Source organism: Erythranthe guttata, chromosome 12 (genome assembly GCF_056151865.1).
Source record: "Erythranthe guttata isolate IM_541 chromosome 12, IM_541, whole genome shotgun sequence".
In the NCBI taxonomy this organism is placed as follows: domain Eukaryota; kingdom Viridiplantae; phylum Streptophyta; class Magnoliopsida; order Lamiales; family Phrymaceae; genus Erythranthe; species Erythranthe guttata.
In genome coordinates this window covers 11,390,057-11,405,630 of record NC_142544.1, presented here as the reverse complement: position 1 = coordinate 11,405,630, position 15,574 = coordinate 11,390,057, and the positions used below count along the sequence as shown (strand labels likewise).

Genomic DNA, 15,574 nt, shown 5'->3' with positions numbered 1-15,574 from the left:
TATGAAGTGTCCTACCACTAAAAGTTGCAAGTCTGGACACACAGACTGTTGCAACAGTTCATGTAACTGCATAATATTAGACAACATAAATTCCCAACGATTTTCGTAAAGAATCAAATCTTTGTGCATCAAGGGTTTTTGCAAAAGCATTAGTTAATTCATTCTCTATTGCAACATAATCAATTGAGAGAATCCCCTTTTCAACCAAGCCCCTTATGAAATCATAGCAAATATCAGTAAGCTTAGTTCTCGAATGGTGAACCGGATTCATAAATTTATTTTTCGCACTCAAATTATTAGAATTCAGAAGACCAAGTTTCTTATGCCTCAATCTAGTTTTGTCAACAGAAGTGTTGGAACAATTAGTCCTATCATCACATGATTTTAAAGAAGTAATGGCAGATAAACAGTTAAGATCAGATTTCTTTACCCAGATTTTTTTGTTGAGTTTTATTCACTAAATCAACCTTTATCTTGGGTTTTTGAGAGACACAAAAGTGTGATCAATTTTAGCGGAAAGTGCTGAGCGGGCCATTATTCTTATTACCATTTTCAAGTACTTAAAACATCTGGGTCATATATGACCAGGAACATGACAGAAGTGACAAATAGGGACAAAACTTTTTCTTTGAGATGACTGCTTAGACGCAACTATCGCAACTGTCTATGAAATAGTGGATTGTTTTACAAAATTGATTTTCCTTTTAGGATTTTCTTTCTGTTTCTATGCATCAGTAGATAGTTGATTACCACATATACCTTGACGACCATAGTTCGGCTGATTTTTTCTCAAAATTTCATTAAAAATAACCATACCTGTATTTAATTTTGAAATAGAATCGTGGGTTTGAGCAAATTTAGCCTTCAAACTCTCTGTTTCTCTACTAGCAGAAATAACATTTGGTTCAAGAGTAGAAATTCTTACCTTCAACACTTTGTTTTCCTCAATTAGGACAAGCTTCTCTTTTTCTAAGAATTTATTTGACTCGCATACCTGAAGCAATTTTTCGTACATGCTTTCGTAGCACGTCTTTAATTCTTCCAAGGTTGCCTCGTCATCATCGATGTTATTTTCTGAATCCCCATCATCACCTGCAAGATTTAACGGAGTTAATTTTTTATCAGATATTGAATACAAATTATCATACCAGAGTTTTGTCTGGACTGTCTGTCCAACAAATGCGACAGCCTCTTTGCAATCGCTCATCAGAGTAGTTCCTTCATAGGCCTCCTGTAGAACATCCCATGCCTTCTTTGCTGATTTGCACATTGATATCAATTTGAATTGGTCTTCATCGATACAACTCAAGATAACATTAGTTTCCTTGGAATTGTAATTTTCTATCCGTACTTCTTCATCACTCCACTTTTCTTTCGGCATTTGAATTGTCTCGTGTGACTCATTCATTAAAGTAGGAGGTGTCCAACCAGTTAAAATCGAGCGCCATGCCCTTTCATCAATAGATTTGATGAACATCTTCATTCTTATTTTCCAATCAAAGTAGTTCAATTTACCAAGAGAGGTGGTTGGAATGCACCTTCACGATGATTATTCATATCTGCACAAAATAAAATAAAAATCAAATAAAAAAATCTCACTAAGTGTATCTAGTGACAGGCTCTTGATGCCAATTGTTAGAATCTATTTAGTGCAAATATTAGTTATTTGTGTCCGATTCAATTTATTGTTACTGATACGTGAAGTGTTGCAACAGTTCGTGAAATAGTTTGTAAAAACATAAATAAACGAGACACAAATTTAATGTGGTTCGGATAAAATTGTACCCTCTATCAACGAGGAACTACAAATAACTAATATTCACTATTTTAGTTTTACAAGCACAATATTAGGACTTAAACAATAAATTAAAGACTCCCTCTTTATCTTGACGCCGTTCTTGCGCAATACTCAAAACTAGTGACTCCGATTATGCCAGCCTCCTTTCCGCTCGGTTGAACTCCCTTCAATGTTGAATCTCTTCAGTCAGCAAATCGATCTCCTCCCGATATCTGTCTAAGCCCCTCTCACGAAGAACCGATCTTCTTTTTATATAGAAGCAAACTTGTGATAGTCCGTGAATCTTGGTGTCTTTACCACAAAGCCTTTAAGCCGATATATTTTCTATGAATATCACGTATCACGATGGAGTAATAAAAACGAGAGAAAAAAAATATTTTCTCTGAAATCTTCTCTCGATAAAAAGTCACGCATAAACTACGTTCATGCTCCTCGTTTTATAGCCTGGGAAAACTCCTGTATTAGATTTCTCAAAGTTAGAGACGTACAAGGAATTTTAAAAGATATGGAATAGAAGTCCATGCCTTATCAAAATATTGTCATCCTAATCTAATAGGAATTGCCATATAAACAAAACAACCAATTAATCACAATAAAATATAAAAAAGATAATTATGGAAATTTTTTCCTTCTTGAAATAAAAACTATACGCACAAGGACTATTGGTTAGTTTTGATGCACAAGATTCTTTGTGAGATAATTAATAAAAATTAATTTCTTTAGTTCTCTCACACGGTTTTTGCAAATTAGAATCAAACTAGATTCCAACAAGTATTTTGTTGGAGAGGAAACTTCTCTCGATAAAAGAAGGCACGTAGGAGCAACAAAGAAAAGAGAAATATTTTTCTCTCCAAAAAGACACACAGTAACAACCCCGTACTGCTCTTGTAAATATACTCTCCTACGTTTTCTGATTCCCTGTACAACAAGGAAAACTAGAGTCCATTAGGTCTAAGTTACCTAATATACGTAGAAGATAAGTCATTAAAATAAGAATAACTCTTTTTAATTAATAAGATAGTTTTCTATATAAAAAAAACAATTAATGACGAATTAAAGAATTAAAGTAAACAAGAAGACTTCCCTTTTGTGTTACACGGTACATAAGGACTTGTTGCACAAGTCTTTACTCATCCCTTGTTTATTAGAAGACAATTAGATTCTAACAGTATGGAAGACATTTTTAATGCTCTAGTCATACAATTCTTTGAAACTTTAATACAATTATTATATATATATATATATATATATATATATTTATTAACCTTATAAATCCGTATATATTTACCTTATTGATGTTTTTACACATGTTTTAGAGTTATTTATAAATTAAAAAATTCTTAACATTCCGCACAAACGTATTCCTAGAGTACCGAAAAAGTATCATCGTTGTGTATGCCAATGTTCGCGACGGAGGAAATTGGAGGAAGAGGAAGAGGAAGAGAGGAAGAGGAAGAGGAAGAGAGGAAGAGGAAGAGGAAGAGAGGAAGAGATGATGAGAATCTAGGAAAAAAATTCTCGTTTTTTCCCTGCGTTTTTTGAGTTTTATCTTTTCGGTAAACTTTGGAGTTGTTTGGGAATTAAAATAATTGATTGGAGTAGGTATGGAGTGTTTGGTTATAAGTTGAAATTTTTTTATAAAATTTATAAAATTTATAAAAAAAAATTAAAAAATAAATAAAAAATTATTAAAAAAAACAAAATGAAAAATAAAAAAAAAACGCAAAAAAATAAAATAAATTTATTTGTGTAGAAAACTTGGTTTTGGTGAGACACTTTTAAGGGCAGTAGCACTTTTATAAGTGCAAAATAAGGGTTGTATTATTCATATAAGTGAGGGGTCTTCCAGACTTTTCGTGTGAGGTAGGTAGTGAAGTATAAGTGAAGGTTAAAAGTAGGGAGTGGAGACAAAGAAAAAACGTATAGGGACTGAAAAGAAAAACATTTTTGGGTAATAGGTATGTATTTATGAGCAAATTAAAACCCCATTTTAAAATTTATTGGGGTTTTTTGTTTTTGTTTTTAACTAAAATATGAGAATTACTAGTTCATCAATTCTCCTACGACTGACTACTGACTAAAATTCGTAAACCAAATAAGTTTTATGTGCAAGGTAGTTAATTTACCAACATACGACCTTATGATGCTCATAAACATCAATTTGCATGTTGGTGGTCCAATTCGAGGAGTGTTCGGAGAAGAGGAATTATAGTATACATGCTAATGTTATGATTTTGTCTTTTGATTAATTGCAAATTGCAATGGATTAATTAGTTATATATCTTGGAAAAGGCTAGCTAATGTACTAGATTTTGTAATCATGTATTCAAGTTTATTCATGTAGCAAGATGTTAATTGTCCTAATATAATTTATTTATTATTATTATTATTATTATTATTATTATTATTTTCGGAATTTCACGAGGTTGAAGAAAGAAAAAAAAAAACAAGTATACATGTATAAAGAATCATGGAACCACATTTTAGAGACTAATACATTAACATAAACAAATATTCAAATATTAATGTTGTGATGAAATTTATTATTGGAAAAGAATGAATGATGGGTAAATTAAAAGGGTTGAGAGGGGAGTTTTTGGTCATTGAGAAAATGATTAACTAGTTGAAGTGCTTGCTTCGGCTTAAATGTTGGGACCTGGTGTCCTGCTCCTCTCACTGTCACGAACGTCAATCCTTCATACTCAACCGTCCATCCCCCAACCTATACATACATACCATACATCATATATATATTTATATATAGGACCACCATTCATTAAAGCCTGTCTTAATTAGCTACATTCACAAAACAATACAAATATAAATAAATAATTAATTATATTAATGGAATTATAGGAACCTGCTTCTTGTATGTATACCAAGGACTCCAATCCTGTTTTATATGTAATCCCAACTTCCTCAGAGAGTATCTTGTTGCTGTCACTGGAACTCTACCATCTGTATCTCCACTATTTTATATTCATCATAAATAATTATTAATTCATCTACTGCCAATAATTACTAATAAAAGAAATTGGTACATTAATTCATATGTTAAACTAGTAATTAATTACCTGAAAACCCAAACTCGTTGATTCTCAGCTATAAGTTTCCTAATTATCGGGAGTATGGACATAGGCGCGTCATTCCAGAATGTAATATTATCACTGCATTACATTCATTCGTAATCAGTTAATTAATTTTGGTATATTATTGGATATATTTCTTTTATTTGATTTTTAATTTATTTTTAATTGATGAAAATCGGCAATATTAATTACCTGCAATGTGTCCACGGATAAGGAATTTTGGTGACATTAGCATGAAGAGCTTGTTGAACATCAGGCCTATTCATATACAACTCAGTATATTCTGACGCGCAAGGATCGTATCCCGATAATTGCCTCCTAGTACGCCTTCCATCCTGTAAATTAATTAATTCATAACAACTTCAAATTAAAAAGAATGAATTCCGACTTAATTATATATAAGTCTTGTCTAATAACCAAGAAATAAAGAGGAATTAATTATACATTTAAAAGGTAATAAAACTCACAGTATTGGATATTATAAGTCTTGGCACGCGTGAAAAGGGTCTCGCAGTGGTGGTGGAATTTGTATCGGCACACGTCGGAGCATATAAACTATACATATCTATGATATCATAAACATCAAAATATTTGTCGAGAGCAGCGTTGCAATCTGTGGTTAAGTTACCAATGCTGAAATTGCATTTTTTCTGTATTTCGCTGTATAAAGCATCCGATATAACTGCATGGTCCCATGCATAGTCTATCAACCCCTTTTGGTCCGTCTCGTCGTCCAAAACTGCATTTCCTATCTGTTTGAAAATAAATAAATATGCATGGAAAAATTAACATTAATTATCATAACTAAATCGTGTATAATTTTTTTTTTGTTTGAAAAAATATATTATAAAAAGATTCATATGCTTCATAATTAGTAGACTGTGATTAGGGAAATCGCACCATAATGCCCTTGAGGTTAATGTAGTCATCTTCAAGTGCGTTCTTGTTTTTGTCCACGACCAATTCTGCAAGCTGAGGTACATAGTGCCCTGAAAACGATAACCGTATAAACGAAATAATCAATTGTTGTAACTGATTAAACATCTGACAAAACTAAATTATAACGATTTAAAAAAAAAAAAAAAACTTACCAGCATAACTTTCACCAGCAATGAAAAAGTCGTGGGATTTAAATTGTGGAAACCTTCGGAACCAGCCCACCAAGAAGTTATATGAATCCAGAGCTAATCATGTAATTAGAAAATAGTTCATGAATTAATTAAATAATGATTATTCGTAATTATATTTAGAAAAATATAATATAATCTTGAAATAATAAGCATTAAAATAGTACCTGTGATAGTATCACCAAGCTGTTTAATATCACTAGTTGTGTTTGTGTATGAAAATCCAACACCAACAGGGGATTCCAAAAATAGTAAGTTCGCCGCTGCACAAGAAATTGAAAAAATATTATTAATTGAATAAATATAAATAAAGGCAAACGTAAACACAAACGATGTTTTAATATTTACCTTTGTTCCAAGTGTTAGTATTAAACTTAAGTTGTGGTTTATTTCCCTTTTGAGGAAAGAAAGGTCCTAACTCTTCTGATTGCCCGAACCCTATCGATGAACATCCAGGACCTGAAATATTTTAAATTTACATCATTTATTCAACATACTTATTAATTACATCACCTTTTGCATATTTTTATTTATTTAGTCTATTATTAATCTATAAGGAAAAAAGGACCAAGCGATCATCGGGCACTACAAAAAATACCGATAGGGTGTCACTAATTTTATATAGTGAACTGACAGTAAAAAATGATTAAAATGACTATAAAAAGAGATATTAGCGACAACAACAACAAAAATTGTCACTTAATATATGCATTTATTGACATTTTTTTTATGTTGTCACAATTAGAGTGTCGGTGATACGATTTTTTTTCTATAGTGGGGTGCGTTGGGCCGTCCGATTGTAGTGAAGACAATTTAAGTTCATAAAATGAGTTTATAGGAATTATGGAATCTAGATGATATATATATATATATACATAGATACACACAAAAGACATCACATGTGCCTTTGTTTGGATTAATATTGGGTATTTTCGAAAAATAAAAATAAATTTAATGTTTCCGTGGCCATAACAGTTTCTTCTTTGGCAAAACAAAAAAAAAAATGTATTTAATGGAAAAACTGAATAATTATAACATATATGTGCTTCAATGATACTTTTTGTACAAGTATTGGACACATCAAATGAAAGTAGATAAAGTTAAAAATGCATAGTGTGAATTATGAGTTTTGTCCTTAGAATAAGTAATATACAGCAAGTACGCTCCACACAAGAATTGTGTTTTTTGTTTAATTTGATATATAGAGAGTAGTTTCGCCTACACTAATACTTCCAACACAACATTTGGCATTACCTAAAAGATAGAAGAATCTTTAGTATATAGAATGTTCCGCTTACTTTTAAAACAACCAATCTAAATTCAACACAAAAGACAGCTAAAATGGAGTATTATATCAAAATACAGATAATTGACTTTAAAAAATTAAATAGACGTATAAATGAATTTACATATATGATTTTTGAGTTATAGTTAATTTAGTCTGTGCTGGCATAGAAGATCATATTCATACTAACTGTTCTCCCTTTTTTTTCTTGTAATTCACTTATCATGGAAGTCAAACCTAAGAATTTATTTAGTGTTTCAGCAATTGTACACATATATGTATGTATGTATGTATGTATGTACGTGGGTGTGTGTGGGCTACATAATAAAAGTATAATATAATGTGAATTATATTGCATATATATATATAAAAAAAAAAAAAAAAAAGGTTACCGAATTAATAAAAATTGAAGCATAGATACATAGATAGATACATACCTCCATTAAGCCACAAGAGGAGAGGTTTGGTGTGAGAATGAGTGGTGGCCTCAAAGAACCAATAAAACAGTGCTCTGCCATGAGTTATGTTAACATTTACATAACCTGCATACTGCTTGAAACCCACTGCTGGTTGCCCCGGCAGCCGCCACACTCTGTCCGCTTCTTGCTGTTCCGGTACGGTGGTTGCCGCCGCCGCCGCCAACCCAACAGCAATTATTAACACAATAACATTATGAATTAAACAACCCTGCACCAGAACATTAATATTGCACATCTCTCTATATCTCTCTCTCTCTCTAAAGAAAATATATATATTGATTGTAAGTTGTAATTGTATTTGGAGGGTTGGAGGTTAGGTGTATTAATAGTAGAGTAATGTGTGAGAAAGGAAGTTAGGAGAGAGAAGGACAAAAATTAGGACAGATATTGAAATGGGTGTTGTAACGATAATTATTCCTTTACATAAAAATAGGGTATATGGATCCCGAGGATTTCGCACTTTCTATTCCTTGCCTCTTTGGAAATATCTCTTTTGGAAGTTCTCTAATATATCATCTACTGCTCCCTAGAGAGAGAGAGAGAGATGATGATGGAGACTTGCTTGGTATGATGGCAAAAGGAGGGCAGTTTTGGACTTTGGAAATTTTCTCTGTATTAATTCTCAGTCAATTGCTTTGCCTTCAATATTTTCTTTACAAATTTTATTGTCCATAATATATTGACACTTAATTTTCGAATTGCATTAATGAATTGCAGCTATATTATTTTAATTTTTACCTTCCAAATCTAATTATGATTGTCCTAATTTCTAGTTTTTTCCTATTACGTGCTTGACTCGCACGTGTTTGTATTTTGACTATATTGGTCAAAAAACATATGAATATCCTGTTCGCTGGATATTATTTCCACTATCAATGATTATTATTATCCGCATTCCGCCGAACCTTTAAAATCTAGAGATGATTTCATAAATGCCCTTGTAACATTGACTTATTTTCAAAAGGAACATTCAATTTGTTTTCTTTTGCCAGAAACATTAAACAAAATCCGCAATTTTGTTGTGTTGATCAGTAAAAAAGGTAAATGATATTTTGTTTGCTGGTCAACTAAAAAAAAAAAGTTTAATATGCTATGAACCTCTCAAATCAAAACCTAATTTAAATTAAGGACGATGGCAAAAAGGTCCATCCCAAGGGACTTAAATACACATTGGTCCACAAAATAAATAGTCTTTCGAATAAACTCATCCTCATGTCTTCTTGTCTTTAGTCAAAAATACCTTCCATAATATATTTTTTTGTCAATTACATCTATTATGCTCTAACTTCCTTAATATTACACATTGACCCCGAATTTAAACAAATATATCACATTAGCCCCCATTTTAATAATTTTTCGAATTTTTTTTTTCGGAAAATAATTTTTTTTCTGAATTTTTTTTCCGGCCAGATTCAGGAGTTGACTTTTTTTTTTTTTTAACTTTTTTTTTCTGAAATTCTTTTTTCGGCCGGTCAACCACCGTTGACCGCCAGTCTCCGGCGTTGACTTTTTTTCGATTCTATTTTTTTTGAAAATTTGAAATCTCTTAGAAAAAAATATTTTAATTAATATTTATGTCTTGCCTGCTAAATTATTGTGTCGGACGGTAATATTACTGTTTGGGACAATAATATTATAAATATTATTTTTCCGAACAGTAATCTTATATATAAAAGAAAGAAACGCTAGGGCAACCCTAAGAAACCCTAATGTCATATTTGTAATTTTTTTTCATTTTTTATCAAATTTTTATCTCCTTAATATTATTTTAAATATTATTTTCGAATTTTATCATATTTGTATCCCCTAAATATTATTTTAAATATTATTTTTTATTTTTATCAGATTTTTTTCTCCTAAATATTTTTTTTTATTTTTATCAAATTTTTATCTCCTAAATATTATTATAAATAATATTTTTTAAATTTTATCAAATTTATATCTCCTAACTATAATTTAAAATATAATTTTCAACTTTTAGCAGATTTTTATCTCCTAAATATTATTTTCGAATTTTATCAAATTTATATCTCCTAAATAATATTTTAAATATTTTTTTCGAGCTTTATCATGTTTTTATTAGTTTTTTATCTCCTAAATTAATTTTGTTTTTTATCAGATTATTGTCTCCTAAATATTATTTTCGATTTTTATCAAATTTTTATCTCCTAAATATTATTTTAAATAATAATTTTGATTTTAATCATATTTTATCTCCTAAATATTATTCTAATTATTATTTTCGTATTTTATAAACTTTTATCTCATTAACATTTTTTGAAATATTATTTTAGATTTTTATCAAATTTTTATTTCCTAACTATTATTTTAAATTTTATTTTCGATTTTTATCAGATTTTTATCTCCTAAATATTATTTTTTGATTTTTTATCAAATTTTTATCTCCTAAATATTATTATCGATTTTTATCAATTTTTTATCTCCTAGATATCTTATATATAAAAGAAAGAAACGCTAGGGCAACCCTAAGAAACCCTAATGTCAAATTTGTAAATTTTTTTTCATTTTTTATCAAATTTTTATCTCCTTAATATTATTTTAAATATTATTTTTGAATTTTATCATATTTGTATCCTCTAAATATTATTTTAAATCTTATATATAAAAGAAAGAAACGCTAGGGCAACCCTAAGAAACCCTAATGTCATATTTGTAATTTTTTTTCAATTTTTATCAAATTTTATCTCCTTAATATTATTTTAAATATTATTTTCGAATTTTATCATGTTTGTTTCCCCTAAATATTATTTTAAATATTATTTTTTATTTTTATCAGATTTTTATCTTCTAAATATTATTTTTTATTTTTATCAAATTATTATCTTCTAAATATTATTATAAATAATATTTTTTAATTTTATCAAATTTATATCTCCTAAATATAATTTTCAACTTTTAGCAGATTTTTATCTCCTAATATTATTTTTGAATTTTATCAAATTTATATATCCTAAATAATATTTTAAATATTTTTTTCGAGTTTTATCATGTTTCTATTCGTTTTTTATCTCCTAAATATTTTTTTCGTTTTTTATCAGATTTTTGTCTCCTAAATATTATTTTCCCTTTTTATCAAATTTCTATCTCCTAAATATTATTTTAAATAATATTTTTGATTTTAATCATATTTTATCTCCTAAATAGTATTCTAATTAGTATTTTCATGTTTTATCAACTCTTATCTCATTAACATTATTTTAAATATTATTATCGATTTTCATCAAATCTGATTTTCGATTTTACAGAAAAGGGTAAACAAATCTGATTTTCATCCCTAGCGGATTTTATGACATCGTTTTACAGAATATCTGCAACATTTGAATATTATTTCTTCCCTACCTTAGGTTTTTTCTTTTGGTAACCCGACTTTAGATTTTTTTTCTTATTTTCTTCTTCCTCCTATTGACTGTGTAGTAATTAGTTTACATCTTTTTCCATCATGGCTTATAGGTAATTTCATTTTGTTAAATTTTGTGTTTCATTAATTTATACCACTCAAATTTTATGTATAACAATTATTTCAATTTAGATGTTATTAGACATGTTATTGAAAAGGATGATTTGAGAGAACTAACCAAAATGGGCGGAACCACAAGCAATTGGAAGTCGACCCTCAAGACTTATTGTTTGTATGCGATATTTAATTTATTGTTATATTTATTTTTGTTTCTTAATTTTCTAATTGTTAATTCCAGTGGCAAAACAGGACCAAAACGAGACAGTGGAGAAGGGCTTAGTTCCGATGCAAGATGTATAGATGACCTTTTACGATGGTATGTTGTCGAGTTTAGTTTTGATTATGTTAACTAAGTTATTAAATCTAATTACTTTTAAGCTCAACATGAAAGACATAGTTGATGGTTTTTTTCCTGGTTCAAATTTTCAATCTACTGATATTAGCTGATTCAATTCATTTGGAAAATTATTCAACAGTAAAGTTATTTGCTTTTTTTCTTTTTGTGTGTGTAGTATACTTAGTAATGTTCCACTGATGAATTATTAATGAATGACTATAATAGAATTTTGACAATTCGATACATCAAACGTTTGTTTATATTCTCACAACATCAAAACAATGCAATTTGTTGTCCCGTGCATCGCACGGGTACAATTACTAGTATTACTAATATTACTGTCCAAAAAGTAATATTACTGCATAAGACAGTAATGTTACGGTCGGAGACAGTAATATTACAGTCAAAGACAGCAAAAATGCAGGCCAAAACGATAAAATTAATTAATACAGTAATATTACTGTCTCAAGCATTTAAATTACTGTTGGAGACAGTAATTTAGCAGCCAAGACAGTAATATTAATTTAAATATTTTTTTTTTTAAGAAAAACAAAATTTCAAAAAAAAAAAAAAAGTCAATTAACAGTTAAATTACTGTCTCCGACAGTTAAATAACTGCTGGAGACAGTAATTTAGCAGCCAAGACAGTAATATTAATTAAAATATTTTTTTTAAGAAAAAAAAAGTTAATTAACAGTTAAATTACTGTTTCCGACAGTTAAATAACTGCTGGAGACAGTAATTTAGCAGCCAAGACAGTAGTATTAATTAAAACAAAAATTAAGAAAAAACAAATTTAAAAAAAGAAAAAAAGAATAGTTAACGGCGGATGACCGGCGGTCTCTGGTGGTGGTGGTCAAAATTGGGGTCAAAATTAAAATTAGGGCTAAAATTGGTTAATTGGTGAAATTGAGCTAAATTGGGGTGTAAATCATGAAATTGGAGTTGAATTGTGTTTCAATGAATTGTGTATAATTTAGGTATATATAAAAGGTTTTTCCTTATTTGCAAATAAGTTTGAATGAGCTGAAAATATTTGCAAGACAAAAAAGGTGGATGTCCATTTTTGAATTAAGTGCCCTTGTCATGGGTCTATTTGCCATTTGCCCTTGAATTGAATGAAAAGTTTAAATTTATTTTTGGGTTAAATACAAAAACACCCATATACTATGGACTTTGTATTATATACCCCATGTACTACACATAAATACAAAAACCCCCTACTGTTATATTTTCGTCAGATTTGTTATATTTTTTCCAAAATCTGACGAAAATACTCATGTTAAGGGTATTATTTAACATAAGGGTTTTTTTGAGCCATTTTCCAAATATTATTTAACATTTTCGGTCAATTTCGCTTGGGAAATTTTGATATTTTTTTTCTTCAAAACATTTAAATAATTAGATTTTTTTATTTATTTTCTGAATAAAACCTTTTATTTTTGTCATTTTGAATTTCTTCATTTTTTTCTTAAATGTCTTCCGGTAGTTCAAACATCCTAAGATTACAAAAATATAAATACCAAAATTTCCCACGTAAAATTGACTGAAATGGTAACATATATAGTGGAAAATGGCTCAAACTTATGTTGGTATTTTCGTCATATTTTGAAAAAAATGTAATGTAAGGGGGGGTTTTGTATTTATGTGTAGTACTGGGGGTATATGATACAAAGTTCATAGTACAGGGGTGTTTTTGTATTTAGAGCATCTCTCACCCTTAACACCATTTTTTCACCAAATCCTATTTTTGGTGGTGAAAAACTGGTGGTATCTCCCACCCGTAGAACACCATTCTATAATTTATCTATTTTTAGCAATGTTATCAGAACCGGACCGGACACAAAACCGGATCGACATTTGGGTCACGGTCGGACCGGTTCAACCGGGGTCCACCCGGGTTTTTTAATCCTTTACAATTTTAATTATTTTTAATGTTTTAAATTTACTACTTTTTATTTATTTTTTATCTTTCACACACTCTATTCACTTTATTATTATGTTTTTTACACATATTTTCTTTACTATTCACACCCATTTTTTTTCATATTTTTTTATCTCCTCTCTCATCTCTCCCACCGTCTTCTCTCGTCACTGCACACAGACATCCGTCCCTATCATCTTCATCACCTGTTTCATCTCCACAATATCTCTTAGTAATAATTATTTTTTTTCCTCTACACCACAGGTCCACAACATATCTCCCCTCTCTCTCTCCCTTTTCTATTTATCTTTTTTTTCTTCTTTTTCATCTTCTTCGTCTATTTTTCTTCCTCCATATCTAGTCACACACAACTTGTTCCGATCATCCACGAACAGATTCATCAAATTCCGGCAGCCCACAGCCAGATCCGTGGATGGTTGTTACCATACCACCACCAGGAAGTTGAGCACTTAAAGATATGGGTTGGGAGTTGAATCCAGCATCTGCAGTGACAATATAATATATATATACAGCTGGTTAGCCTACAATTAATCTATTAACCAACAATTTTTTTTTTATTTTTTTTTTTTCTGTAATTAATATATTTTGCACACATTTCACAAACCAACAATTCAATTGAAGAGGAATTCTTGGAACAGTCCTACCTAATAATCGGCTATATCCTCCATCCTTATTGACAGACATACTATGAATTTTATCTATCTAGATTTAATATTTTGATGTTCTAAGATTCTTTTGTTTTCCCTGTATAAATATTGACTAAATTATTGCTTGAAGGGAAACAAACAAACAAAAAAGAAACAGTAAAATTGATTAGTTAATTTTCAGTTGGATGAGAGATGGAGGAGGACATAAGCAATTAATCATAATCTTACCGTGGTTTTTCAGGACGAAAGCAGAGTCACTTGAGTCGATTGGGGGATGGTGAACTCTTTCCCCCGCCAATGCTTTTCCGTCAAGTGGTGAAAGTGAAATGGCGGCGGCGGCGGCGGCAGCAGCTATTAACTGCCGCCGGGTAATTGCACAAATTATTTGGAAATGGGAAGGAGGGCAAAGTTGTGATGGCGGAAGAGTGATATTATTAATGGTCGAACACAAGTGATGAAGATGAAGAACCCCCATACACAACAAACTAAACTGTGTTATCTGTATGACCCTTTTTAGCGGCTCATTCAATCAATCATGGCTTCGCTTCGCTCTCTTCGTACATACTTGACTTGGCCTCCTCGGAAATAAGGATACTATTTGATGTTTCCCGAAGCGGTTGGACCAAGCTATGTTAATTGATCAATTTTATTGCTTTTATTGCTAATAGTTGGTAGGCGGAGTTTGTCACACATAGTTAGTCTAATGTGGTTTATGTCTCTCGTATGTTTTGCAAGTTATTCTACGTGAGTGTAGGTTTAGACAGTGCATATATATTGTTGATTGCGGGTTCCTTTAATAAAAAAAAATGGCATTTTACAAATAAGCCCTCAATGGGTACTTATTCGTAAAGGGATCCAGACAAAAAAAAAAGTCCACACATGGTCCAAATATTTGTAAAATACTAAAATAGCCCCACACATTTTAATATGCTCCAATTTCATCATTTAATATAATATAACCTCAATTTGACCCTAAATTTCACAAATTATTCAATTTTGACCCAAAAAACAATTTTATGGACAATTTCGTCCGTCGCCGCCGTTGACCGCCGGTCTCCGGTATTGACTTTTTTTTTTAACTTTTTTTTTCTTTAATATCTTTTTGCCCCCCGTTTAAACTCTTGTATTGATGTGATTGACAGTAATATTAACTATATTACTATTAAACACAGTAAAATTAACTATACTACAGTTTAACACAATAATATTGCTATATTAATCTCACAGTAATATTAACACAAGAAAAGTCATTATTATTGTGTAGTAGAGTAATATTAATATGTCGACCGTTCAACAAAGGTACACATAATAAAAAACCAAAAGAATTAATATTACTATACCGTCAACCACAGTAATATTATTGTGTTTACAATAATAGACAGTAATATT

The 15,574-nt window shown here is 30.1% G+C and overlaps 1 protein-coding gene and 1 long non-coding RNA gene across 2 annotated transcripts; one reads left to right on the top strand and one right to left on the bottom strand.

Moving 5' to 3' along the window:
• Window positions 1–4,235: 4,235 nt before the first annotated feature.
• Window positions 4,236–8,415, bottom strand: LOC105955752 (serine carboxypeptidase-like 34). The gene is made up of 10 exons (XM_012979544.2): window positions 7,737–8,415; window positions 6,363–6,473; window positions 6,182–6,277; window positions 5,979–6,071; window positions 5,788–5,876; window positions 5,355–5,639; window positions 5,080–5,222; window positions 4,873–4,965; window positions 4,659–4,767; window positions 4,236–4,520 (listed from the first exon to the last, which is right to left on the bottom strand). Exons 1-10 carry the CDS (start codon window positions 8,011–8,013, stop codon window positions 4,371–4,373), a joined length of 1,446 nt encoding a protein of 481 aa, XP_012834998.2. The 5' UTR covers window positions 8,014–8,415; the 3' UTR covers window positions 4,236–4,370.
• A 5,566-nt stretch (window positions 8,416–13,981) lies between these two features.
• Window positions 13,982–14,740, top strand: LOC148766456 (uncharacterized). The gene is made up of 2 exons (XR_016035090.1): window positions 13,982–14,053; window positions 14,427–14,740. It is a non-coding gene; the product is annotated as an uncharacterized LOC148766456 (long non-coding RNA).
• Window positions 14,741–15,574: the final 834 nt, after the last annotated feature.

Excerpts from the sequence above, each read along its gene's own strand:
- LOC105955752 (XM_012979544.2), bottom strand. The coding sequence starts at position 8,013 with ATGTGCAATATTAATGTTCTGGTGCAGGGTTGTTTAATTCATAATGTT. Across the intron at positions 5,877-5,978 it reads TGCTGGTGAAAGTTATGCTG|GGCACTATGTACCTCAGCTT; the intron begins GTAAGTTTTTTT and ends TATCGTTTTCAG. Across the intron at positions 5,223-5,354 it reads GACTTATAATATCCAATACT|GATGGAAGGCGTACTAGGAG; the intron begins GTGAGTTTTATT and ends ATTAATTTACAG.